The 12,428-nt window shown below is 45.4% G+C and overlaps 2 protein-coding genes across 5 annotated transcripts in view; one reads left to right on the top strand and one right to left on the bottom strand.

Annotated features, from left to right (window-relative positions):
• rnf114 (ring finger protein 114) overlaps nucleotides 1–2,947 on the bottom strand; it is an 8,218-nt gene extending 5,271 nt beyond the window's left edge. Inside the window, exons 1-3 of one of the 2 annotated variants that reach the window (XM_047807011.1) lie at nucleotides 2,658–2,947; nucleotides 2,056–2,407; nucleotides 749–899 (exon numbers count right to left, since the gene is read on the bottom strand). In XM_047807011.1, the coding sequence (XP_047662967.1) occupies nucleotides 749–899; nucleotides 2,056–2,198 (294 nt within the window). In that variant the 5' untranslated portion in view covers nucleotides 2,199–2,407; nucleotides 2,658–2,947. Of the gene's footprint in view, nucleotides 1–748; nucleotides 900–2,055; nucleotides 2,408–2,544 lie in introns of both variants that reach the window. The other variant, XM_047807012.1, reaches the window with a different exon arrangement.
• A 618-nt stretch (nucleotides 2,948–3,565) lies between these two features.
• On the top strand, nucleotides 3,566–8,400 carry spata2 (spermatogenesis associated 2). 3 transcript variants are annotated; one of them, XM_027142536.2, is made up of 3 exons: nucleotides 3,566–3,698; nucleotides 5,158–6,057; nucleotides 6,365–8,400. In XM_027142536.2, the coding sequence occupies exons 2-3, from the start codon at nucleotides 5,737–5,739 to the stop codon at nucleotides 7,547–7,549; spliced, it is 1,506 nt and encodes a 501-aa protein (XP_026998337.2). In that variant the 5' UTR covers nucleotides 3,566–3,698; nucleotides 5,158–5,736; the 3' UTR covers nucleotides 7,550–8,400. The 3 variants fall into 3 exon arrangements, with proteins under 3 accessions (XP_026998337.2, XP_026998340.2, XP_026998338.2); XM_027142539.2 differs by lacking the exon at nucleotides 3,566–3,698 and adding an exon at nucleotides 3,811–4,013; XM_027142537.2 differs by lacking the exon at nucleotides 3,566–3,698 and adding an exon at nucleotides 4,053–4,192.
• The last annotated feature ends 4,028 nt before the right edge of the window (nucleotides 8,401–12,428 follow it).

A 12,428-nucleotide genomic window follows, 5' to 3' on the forward strand; every position in this document is an offset into this window, starting at 1 on the left:
ACGCCGACACACAGACCAACACAGACCGACACACACACACACACACACAGACCGACACACACACACAGACCGACACACACACACACACACAGACCGACACACACACACACACACACACAGACACACACACACACACACACACACAGACCGACCGACACACACACACACAGACCGACACACACACACACACACAGACCGACACACACACACACAGACCGACACACACACACACACACAGACCGACACACACACACACACACACAGACCGACACACACACACACACACAGACCGACACACACACACACACACACACAGACCGACACACACACACACACACACAGACCGACACACACACACACACACAGACCGACACACACACACACACACAGACCGACACACACACACACACAGACCGACACACACACACACACAGACCGACACACACACACACACAGACCGACACACACACACACACACACACAGACCGACACACACACACACACACACAGACCGACACACACACACACACAGACCGACACACACACACACACAGACCGACACACACACACACACAGACCGACACACACACACACACACAGACCGACACACACACACACACACAGACCGACACACACACACACACAGACCGACACACACACACACAGACCGACACACACACACACAGACCGACACACACACACACAGAGATCGATACACACACACACACAGACACACACACAGACACACCTCTTGCCCACAGCCCTTGCATGGTTTGGGTGTGCGGTGGATCACATCGTCCAGATCGCTGGCTCTCCCCCACTTGTCCAAAGCAGCTCTACACACAGCACACACTGGCTTCTTGGGTCGCAAACACTCCTGAAGGCAGCGGTTGCAGAACCTGCAAGTTTTAACATTGTCTAAGATAAAAAATTGAATAATTCTTCTCAATTAGCAAAATTTCTAAAAAAAAAAAAATAAATGTCTTGACATTGTCAATAATACACGAACACACAGACACACACAGACAGGGGGGGAGGGGCTCCTCAACTGGTTAAAACTCTGGTGTGTTGATCAGAGGACCGGGGTTCAAGGCCCAGCACTGCCAAGCTGCCACTGTTGGGCCCTTGAACAAGGCCCTCAACCCTCCCTGCTCCATGGGCACTGTACCATAGTTGCCCCTGCACTCTGATTTCAACCTCCTTAGTTGGGGTATGTAAAGAAAAGAATTCCACTGTGCTGTAATGTGTATGTGGCGATAATAAAGGCTTCTATGCCCCCCGTTCTATTCTATTCTATTCTATTCTATTCTTTATAGACAGAAAACTGGAGAAACACAAAAGCAAGGAGGTACAGAAGCTCTCTCACTTCAGGAGCTCTCTCACTTCAGGAGCTCTCTCACTTCAGGAGCTCTCTCACTTCAGGAGCTCTCTCACTTCAGGAGCTCTCTCACTTCAGGAGCTCTCTCACTTCAGGAGCTCTCTCTCACTTCAGGAGCTCTCTCTCACTTCAGGAGCTCTCTCTCACTTCAGGAGCTCTCTCACTTCAGGAGCTCTCTCACTTCAGCTCTCTCACTTCCAGCAAAACAAAACCGAAAGTCAAACACACGACTTTTCTTTTCATCTCAAATACCAACCTTATTTATAACCAACAAACTATATCCATAAAATAAAATCTCTGTCAATTCCTGATCACATCTCATGTACCAAGACAAAATCATTAAAATAGAGAACTTTTGCACACGACCCAAGTGTCGATTCTGAAGATGATTCAAAATATTGTGAGTCAACTCCGCAAAAATTGATCACAATATAAATGGCAGGTACGAACATAAGTTAAAAAGAGAATCGTGTGAGCGAACATGAATAAAAGGAAGATGCAAAATTTGCTTCTCTTTTTGTCTACGCATCGGAGGACAGCTTTAGAGTCGAAGCTTCGGAGTCGACTCTTTGTTTTGAAGCGGGCATGAAAGAATCGATTCTGTTAACAGCTGACTCACAGACTAACAGTAATATAAAAGCAAAACCCAAACTAAAGCGGTTTAGATTCAGACTCACGTGTGTCCACATTCTGTAATCATCGGAGAGTCAAATATCTCCAGACAAACCGGACAAACAAACTCGGTCAAGTCCCTTTCTGCTCCTCCGCCGAGGCTTTTAGCAGTTCGCCGAGTTCCACCAAAGCTGCCCAGCATCGCCATGATGTGTGTATTTTGGAGAGTGTGTATGTGTATATGTATGTGTGTGTGTGTGTGTGTGTGTGTGTGTGTGTGTGTGTGTGTGTGTGTGTGTGTATAGATATATGTGTGTGTCTGTGAGTGTGTGTTTGTGTATATGTCCGTGTGTATATGTCTGCCTGTGTGTGTATGTGTGTGTGTGTTATGAGTCTTCTCTCATTCCGTTATTGAACCTACACAAAAAACAAACATGTCACTGTCATTATATTAATTAATAAAAACAAACCTATAGACCAAAAACTAGCTTAAGGTGAACTGACTAGCCAACGTTACTGAACCATGCAAAATAAACCAAAATAAGATTATCTACTTTAAACAGTTAGAGAAATGCCATCACTTCATTCCACAACATCCGAAGCTGCAGTCTAAAGACGTGTTAATACAAAATGATCATAACATAAGGAGTTAGCGAAACTAGCTCACCTTATGAGCGAAGCCCGAAGTTGACAATTCTCTTCCTGTTCGGTGACGTTGTGTGTTACAGCGGCCATCTTGGAAGGGGGCGCGTCGAAGGTGCAGCCATATTGGAAGGGGCGACTTTAGTCTGTGGGCTCATAGGGTTTCATTGAATGTAAAGAGACAACATTGATTAGGGGGGAAATTCCACGCCTCAATACAATATTTCCATGTAAGTTAAAAAGCCATGCAAGTTCCATGTGAGTTACCAATAACTCTACATCCTGAGGATTTATTCATTCACGGCACTTGACACGACTTTATGATTCTGATTCTGATTCTTTATCCTTTCGTTTTGAATGGTTCACTAGGATACAGATTGTGATTCACTAGTCTAACCGAGAATACTGTCAACCTAAAACTCTATTATGAGCTAATATGGCAAGAACACACACATTTTTTTTTAAAATATACATACTACTTTATGTACTTTAGAAAAAGGAAGGTTGATTGAAGTCTGGCACAGGGAGAGACCTAGTGAAGTCTAGGTGAAGTTCACTCCACCACCTCGTTACCAGAACACAGAAGAAATCTTATTGCACGATTTCCTTGTACAGTATAATAGCACTTCATTAATAAATAAGAATTTGCTTTGTTGTTCCTCTTGTCATTGAACTTTTTTTTAAGATATGATTGTATATATATATATATATATATATATATATATATATATATATATATATATATATATATATATATATATATATATATATATATATATAAGAATATATTATTTTATTCATTCATTTATTTATGTAATCATTCATTCATTTGTATTTGCATTTTTGGTTACATACTATCTGCATGATGAAAATAAGATAGAATCTAATCTAATCTTAAGAAAATTCTTGAACACATTGCGAGTTATTACTATTAACAATGTCCCTTTCCAAAATGGCGGACGCGTTGACGTACCTCATTATCAATAGTTAAACGCATGCCCGAACGGTAGCTTCTCGCGCATGCGTACATGTAAAGTGAGGGGGGGGTTCTGTCGGAACGTTAAGGGTAAGGGCTTTGCTTATCTTGTTGATGGCGTCTAAAAAAATACCAGTATGTGTTTATTTGTAGATTAATACGAGATTGTATTTAGATTTGATACGTGCTGAAACGTGTCTGAATAACATCTTTGGTGGAGCGAATGCTGCTTAATCACAGCGGTTATAAGAGAGGATGCTTCAGATTGCTAGTTTGCTTCATTGCTAAGAAGCTAGCAAGCCTACGGAGTTGGGCGTCTCTGAGGCGTTTTGTTATCCTATCCGAATTCTGGCTCGTCCCGCCTACTCTGTGGTGATTGGTTAACTGCACACCCTTCGCCGAACGGTTAGTGTAACAGCCAATGAGGACGTTGGAGGCGGGACAACTAGGTGTCAATCTTCTCGGAATACGGGTGTATAGAAAATGAAAGCTAACGCATAGGGGCCCGATATTGCGGAGCTAAGCTAAGCTCAGCTAAGCTAGTTAGCTTGCTGCATTACAAAACAGCTTAGAAATCAGATCGCGTAAGTAGAAAAATATCACCGGATACAAATGTAAACAGAACGATGTTTTTAAACACGGATTGGATTGCGTTCTGATGCTAATAACATGCTAATATGCTAATGTTTTATTCAGTAATGCTAATATTGTTGTACAGCAACTCGCAGCTTTTCTGTTTAACGCGACGTTTTAGGTTTTATAACAATATGAATATTTATTCGCTGTGATTTTAAATATATATGACTGTAATGGATAAACATGAGGTTTATGAGGAACATCGGAGAGAAAGAAGCTGAAAAAACGTCAGAAATGTCAGTCATTGCAAAGGGCGTCTTTTAATCAGCTACTCAAGTCTTTTTATTATTGTTAACTTATATATATATATATATATATATATATATATATATATATATATATATATATATAAATAAACCTGTCCTGGGTAAAAAGTGTGAGTGTGTGTGTCAGAGTGTGCGTGCGTGTGTGAGAGTGAGTGAGTGTGCGTGCGTGTGTGAGAGTGAGTGTGCGTGCGTGTGTGAGAGTGAGTGTGCGTGCGTGTGTGAGAGTGAGTGAGTGAGTGTGCGTGAGTGTGCGTGCGTGCGTGTGAGTGAGTGAGTGTGCGTGCGTGCGTGCGTGAGAGTGAGTGAGTGTGTGTGAGTGAGTGTGCGTGCGTGTGTGTGAGTGAGTGTGCGTGCGTGTGAGTGAGTGAGTGTGCGTGCGTGTGTGAGTGAGTGTGCGTGCGTGTGTGAGAGTGAGTGTGTGCGCGTGCGTGTGTGAGAGTGAGCGAGTGTGTGAGAGTGAGCGAGTGCGCGCGTGAGGGAGCGAGTGCGCGCGTGAGGGAGCGAGTGCGCGCGTGAGGGAGAGTGTGCGCGTGTGTGTGTGCGTGAGGGAGAGTGAGTGTGTGTGCGTAGTTAATAAACTCTACAAACACGTTATAAGCATGTACTAGATGGCAGCTGCAATTTACTGTTTTTTTCTTTTTTTTTAGACGACCTTTGCAGCTGGAAGAACTTCAGTGAAACCCTCGGACCCTAGTCCTTCACCTACATCCTGTTCCACTTCCTTCAGGGAATTTTACTTAACGAGGCCTCAAGGGACGGCGAACAGCGTGGGTGTGAAACGTGGACTCCGGGCGAGACCTGGGCGGATTAACACTTATACTGAGAAATAACACATGAAGAAAGGAAGGCGGTTTTGTACGTACTCTTAACTTGAAGGAGTTATAAACCAATGAGAATGCAGCTTGAATAAAGTATCCTGTGCTCAAGGTGCATGAGCGAGTGAACAAACAATGGCAACGGTGAAAACGCACGAACAGGGACTGATGAAATCCTACGGCGTTACTTCCTGTCCCTCTTCCTCACGTGAGGTCTTGCACTTTTAATCTGTGAGCGTGTTGCCCGTGAGCTTTGTGTCTGCCTGACATGCACAGATGGGACGCTTTATTGTGTTCAGTTGCCATCCCACTGGAACTGAACCTTCGCCTAACTTCTTAGCCAATCAGAATAAGGGCTCATGAATATGCATAAGTGCGTGTGCACTACTGTGTAAACCCCGCAGCCCTGCGATGGATGCCAAGCTTCGAGACGATCTGTTCCGGAGGTACGTGGCCTTCCTGGAGAAGAGGCTCGAAGAAGGAGTGGGCGGAGCTCAGGGGAACGTGAGGGAGGAAGCCCTCGTCTCCACGGCAACTGCCCTGCTGGGGGCATGCGAGGCAGAGGCGGGGCAGCGGTTTCGCACAATCCGCTTCTATGACATTGTCGAGAATTCACTAAGAATGCTGAAGGGCTCCAACCTGCATGCGCTGGAGAGCGCCTTCGCCACGCTAGAGACCGTCTGTACAAACCTGCTGCTCTTCCCCTGGAAGAAAGAGTTCCGCTGCATTAAGGTGTGTGTGGGCCTCAAATTACACGTGTGTGGGAGTGCGCGTGTGTATGTGGCCACGGCACGTGCGAGCATGTGGGCGAATGTGTGTGTGTGTGGGCACGTGCGAGCATGTGGGCGAGTGTGTGTGTGTGTGAGCACGTGCGAGCATGTGGGCGAGTGTGTGTGTGTGTGTGGTTTAGTAATAAATCTAACTGTTATCAGACTACAGTGTGTCTCAGATGAAACTTTTTTATTGTGAATGTTATTAGTAACAGTTAAAATACTGGATTAATTTTCTGTGTGTTTGACGCGGTGTGTTGGTCTCTCAGATGTTCACCGGGCCGTACGTGTACCAGCTCCAGTCGGCCATCTGCGACTCCGATCTTCGCGCCATCCTGCGCTCTTTTGGCTACTCTCGAGATCAGGATCTGCAGTATGTGATTAGAGATCAGCACACCGGCTCCGGGGCCCATCACCTCCGCCAGCTGGCGTTCGAGCTGCTCCTGGCGCAGGCTGAGTGCCGCCTATTGAAGGAGCGCGGAGGGGGCGTGGCTGAGCTGGAGGCTGTGGAGGTGCGTAGGAACTCCGGCGACGACGTCGCGCGTTTATCAGCTCGCCAGATAGACCTGGACCGCGCCCACCTGAGGCGCAGCGGACGTCCTTCCAAATCCGTAGACGTGACTGACAGCGCAGGTCACTGGCACCAAGCCAATAAACCCGTCCTCAAAACCTCACTCAGCCTCCGCAAAGAGCCGCTATTCGTAGACGCCGAAGAGGACCTGAAAGACGAGATCATCCGCCCTGTCGGAGATTATTACCCCTCTCAGCCGTCCGAGCCGTACTCGTACCACCTCTCCTCGCTAGACGAGATCGATCTGTATACGGAGCGAGGGATGAGCGGCCGTCACACACCTTCCAGGACGCCCAGTAGGGAATCTTGGGAATCCTGGGCGCCAAAGAGTCACGGATTAAAGTGTCAGGGCTGCGGATTGAGCTCGCTGACTCTCTCTTCCTGTCAGAGGTGCGACGCCATCCTCTGCCCGACGTGCCACGGCTCGGACCCCGCCCCTTGCTGCGGTTTTCCGGACTTCCCCAAAAATCCCTCGCGCCCTCTGGACGGCTACCTGCCGGTCAAGGAGAAGCTTTCGGTTTATTCCAGTTCGCACCCACATGCTCATGCTCACACACACACTCACACACACCCGCTGTCACACTCGCATTCCCACTCGCCTCATCTGGACAAGCCAGCGATCGGAGCCAAGTTGTTCCAGAGCAAACCGCCGTCCGCGTCAGGAGCGTCAGCGGCGTCCGCCCCCGGAGTGTCGCGCTGCGGCTTCTGTAACAAAACCGGAGCCTCGCACACGTGTGTAAATTGTTCCAAGGTGTCGTGCGACACGTGTACAGGTCTTTACATGGGTGACGTCTGCACACGCAAGAGCCTGCACCACAACTTCGTACCCAACCACCAGCTCAACTACAAATCCAGCACCATTTCTCATCTGGTGTATCGATAAATAAACAACCTTTCTGTTCTTTTAGATTTCTCCGCCTCCCTCATCGCACCGTCTCGTCCTTCTTCCTGCCCTTTACCTTTTACTCTCCTGCCTTGACTCTGTTGATCGTAAAGAGAGAAGAACAAAACGGACGACGGAGGGAAAAGAAAAAAAAACTGACGATGACATATGCAACCTACGTTACGCAAAAGATGTGAAATCTCCCGCTTCTGGAGATGTAAAGAAGCTTGAACAAACCCGAACACACACACACACACACACACACACTGGAAATTCAGTAGTATATATTTTGAATCTTAAATCTATAGATCTATGTGAGACTCTGGAACAGTTCCGCCGTCGTGACGTGTCGGTCCGGATGATAAATATTTTCACGTGTCCCACGAAGCCGTCCAAAATGCTGCTGTGAAATAAATCAGGTGGAGAAAGTCGACGCCCCGATCGCACCGACCGTGTTGGAGCGAAGCCGCGACGTGCTGCACAGAGACAGACTTACCTTTCTTTCCTTCCTTCCTTCCTTCTTTCTTTCTTTATTTATTTCTTCTCCCAACTTATGCTGCAGTTTTTTGCCGACATCCATCTGTTCTGTCAGTTAGGGACAAAATATTATTCAGGACCTTTTAACAATGAACTAAACTCATTTAATGACCCGCTTCGTTATCGGCTTTAAAAAAAAAAAAAGGAGTCGACGGACGGGTACAAATAAAAAAACGCTGTTTACCCTTTTAATATCTTACCCTTTTTACAAATTAAAGAGGACAAAATATCATTTCATCCTTTTTCACACTTCCCACTTAAACTGTTCTACGTTTAATAAGTGAAATAAAACAGAAGACTTAATAAAATCCTAACGAACGTCTCTTTAGATGGAAACGATTCCGCTACAAATTCTAATATTTATCTTTACATATTTTCTCTGATGTCTGATGTCACCATCTGTGGCAGGTATCAGACCCGTACCGACCGATACATCGGATCGGATCTCGTCACTCGTTCGTTTATTCGTGCTTCCGTCCCCAGTCTGGTGACGTGTCGAGTAATAAATTGAGATCCCAGAACTCAGGAGAGCTCAGAAAAGTGTCTTGTGACACAATTTATCATCGTATTATACATAATAGTGTTTTTTTTTAAACTTTCCAAGCAAATCAGGTTATAAATATATTTAATATTACTAATAAATATACTAAATAACAGCAGGTGACGATACGCGTCATCCGTTTAGCTAATCTGAGCTCGTTAGCTAGAGCCGGGGAGAGAAATGGTGGAAATTATCTCGCTCCAGACGATCAGATGACACAAAACGAACCGTCACCATCGCACACGACTAATCGTCAGTAGAGAGCGAGACGTCTGAGCGAGCGGATCGGATTTCACCTCCAGACCGGACGCTAGCAGGCGTCTTTTTCCTCCGTGCCGTTGTTTCCTCTTCCTTTATTTTTCATGACCACGAGCTTTTGTTTAAACTTACACACCGGAGACTTTTTCCTCCCTTTTAAATGTTGCCAGAAACGTATAATTTAATCTATGTGGTTAAAAGTTTGTGCACCCTCTGACCACACCACACTCGTTGAACCGATTATTCTCTTCTGGGAAGCTTTCTGCTAGACGTTAGCGTGTCTGTGGGGATTAGTGATCGTTTCACTTTAGCGAGATCAGACGCCGATGTTCAGGATGTTGACGACACTCACACGGTTCAGTGGGGTTGATTCTGAGTCAGGGTTCAGTGCAGGATGTTCGAGTTCTTCGCTCTGACCTTCTGACCACACCGTGGAGATATCGCTATTGTTAGTTATTAGGCTCTTAATCCTGACAGGTTATAAGTTAAAGGTGCGGTCTCCGTTGTTTGAAAGCCGACATTGACATATATATTCACCAAAACAAACACGCCCTTAACCCCCTAACCCAAACGGGTCCCACCCCTGTATCGATAGCTCCGCCCACACATACATACGTAACCCAGGCGACTAACAGAAAGAAACGTGTCTTTATCATAGCTGAAGGGAAGAACAATACGATTGTAGATAAACAAACAAGCAAAAATGCCACACAAGCATAATGATGTAAAGGACAAAGGCATATATTAGTTCTGTGTAACAAAGCAAAACCAACGTTACTCACCTATCGAGAAGGAAAAAAGCGCCTCGGCGTCTTAAGTAAAGTCGGCCACATATTCACAGGTCGGAGTTTCCCGAGTCGATAACTCCTGAGCTAAACGCTGTTACTACACAAAACGCGGTTGTAGCTGCCTCTCTACATTACTACGATAGAAAAGAGGTGTTATTTGTGTAGTAACAGCGTTTACCTCAGGAGTTATTGACTCGGGAAACTCCAACCTGTGAATATGTGGCCGACTTCCTGCTCCTTCAGTTCTCTCCAGCGCTGGAAAGCCGATCCTATATTAACACGTCCTACTTCTTGTCCTTATCGTAAGTCTTTCCTTCTCTTTCTTTCTTTTGTTTTATCCTCCATGTCGATGTTAAAACCGCTTTCTGCTAACGTCACACATGCGCACCGAACACTCTCTCTGCCCATATCGACAATCCCCGCCCCTTTCTGCTCATTGGCTACACGGTTGTTTTGATTTTTGTTTTGTTTGTCGTCTCGACTCGGTTTTCTGAAGCATTTCTGAAACAACGGAGACCGCACCTTTAATAATTAAAAAATTCCCTGTTCTATATTGATTTATTAAACATATTGTATTAATATTTCTTTTTTTGGATTAACTGATGAATATAAATTTAATTCAGAATATTCATCATTCGCTTCAGTGTCTCTAAAAAAACTATCAGAAGTGTCTTCACCTCTGATTGACGGTGGTTCGGTTTACAAGCGAACGCGATCTGTTTATTTCCCTAAATCTTCGTGCTAACGAAACCCTTTTTTTTTTTTTCTTGTTTTGTTTCGAGTCACTGAAAAAGAAGCAACAAGCAAAACACACAAAAAAGATCCCTCAAGTGCCACGACCTGAATCAGGACAACAGAGAAGTGTTAAAGTCTGTGCTTGTGTGTGTTTGTGCAGCGAGACTGAATCAGTGTGATCGGGGTGAAGATGGTCTCCGACAAGCTCGCCGTCGTACGGTCCTCTGTTTTCATTAGATCTTTTGCCTCAGTACAGCTGTGCAGAAGACGATCAAGTCGTTTGAACTGGATTAATGTTTCTGGACATGTTTCTCTCTCTCACACACACACACACACACACACACACTTTTTTTCTCTTCACACTCCTGATGTATTTTCCCCATAATAATCCTGCACTAATGCTGTGTTCATTTTCTAACCACGAAGCTGTTGGACGATGAAACCCTTCAGTCAGAAAATCCGTTTCGTAAACCTTTTACTTTGTACCAGCTGTTTCTTTTGAAGTATCTGTGGGACTTTTTTTACCCCTGGTCACTTCCTGCGTTTTCTGTGATCCGATATCTACCCCGTGGTAAAAAGACCAGGTCTAAATGCCCTCCGAAACGTTTTGGAGACGGATATAAACCCGACGGTACAAACCCCTTCAGGAGGTGGTCTGGGACACGTTTCAGATGAAACTGGACAGGTGTAAATGAATGTGGTTGTTCGAGCCACATACGTCAGCGCTATACTCCTCCCAAACGGAACTACGTCACTCGCAGGTGATCTTTCACCCAGGCGTCTCGTCGGGGCTTAAAACGCGCTGCTGCCGCCAGTGAAAACGCAGCAAACAGTAAATGCTGTTTTTTTGTAGCATCCGCGTATACCAAAGCGTGTTCTGTTTCAATTACCCCGGAAATGAGGGCAAATATATCAGCATTTTGGGCGGGAGCAGAAAGACCGGATCGATATCCGATTCGCCGAGACGCGTTTATGTGTCCTGATGTAAATGGGACAGTTTTAACTAATCAGACGGCTATCGGATCAGAGACAAGACACGAAGTGACCGGGTGTAAAAAGGCCCTTAGAGCGAGATGACAGACGTTTCTACCCTTCACGACGTTCGTCACCGTAATTAGCAGCCGAACGAAAACGTCTTATCGGTTTTACAGTTCACGTTCGTTCCAAACCAGATTTTGTTGGTCACGTGACACAGACACACAACAGGACGTGCAGCGAAATGGTTTCTCATCACTGTCGGTGTTCTAAAAGAGTTTAATAGAGTAGGGCGTAAAATATAAGGTTTTAAAGTAAGAATAAGATCAAAGAGCTAAAATATCACAGCAGACATTATCGTGATGAAGAATCGACTGAAATCGATTCGAAATTTTTTAGTTCAGCTTTAAAATAAAGCTTTACGGATACGTTTTAAAGGAATTCGTTATTTTAAACGTTCCCGTGTGAACGCAGCATCGCAGACGCCAAGAATTTCATTTCCGACCTAAAGAGTTCGTCCGAGTCCCCGATCGGATTCCTGTAAATATTTATCACGGCTCTGACGAATCAGAGCTTATGGTTTCTTTAAGCTGGTCTTTCTACACACTGTTCGTGTTCTTCTCAGAACCTGCAGCGCCGCGAGTGGCTTTCGGGACGACGTGTTTGGGTTCATTTTTCAAACGAATCGTATTTATTTGTTACGTTAAAATGACAGAAATCGCAGCAGCAGCACACGGAGTTACACGGTTTATCTGTCCCCTAATTACACGAACCGCTCGAGCCGGAAGTCTCGTACGTCGTTTGCTATGAAAACCGTGTCGGGTTCCGTGTTGATCTCACACAGGAGAAAAGAAATGTGAATAAACGAGAACAATCACCAGCTCTGACCCTGCGAACGCAATGTGAAGCCCGCGAGCCAGCCCGATAATTACACCTGACATCTTTCTGTTTATCTCCACTGTAGTCCATCAGCCAGCATCCGGTTCATTCTCCTCCTTCATCACCACAACGTTTATGTTCACAGCGATCCGTTGCTTTCAGAAAA

The sequence above is a fragment of the Tachysurus fulvidraco genome, chromosome 23 (assembly GCF_022655615.1).
Source record: "Tachysurus fulvidraco isolate hzauxx_2018 chromosome 23, HZAU_PFXX_2.0, whole genome shotgun sequence".
Classification (NCBI taxonomy): domain Eukaryota; kingdom Metazoa; phylum Chordata; class Actinopteri; order Siluriformes; family Bagridae; genus Tachysurus; species Tachysurus fulvidraco.

What these genes read in the sequence shown, in the direction of transcription:
- spata2 (XM_027142536.2), top strand. Translation starts at nt 5,737, where the DNA reads ATGGATGCCAAGCTTCGAGACGATCTGTTCCGGAGGTACGTGGCCTTC. An exon ending in AAGAGTTCCGCTGCATTAAG is followed by an intron (nt 6,058 to 6,364) that starts GTGTGTGTGGGC and finishes TTGGTCTCTCAG; the next exon opens with ATGTTCACCGGGCCGTACGT.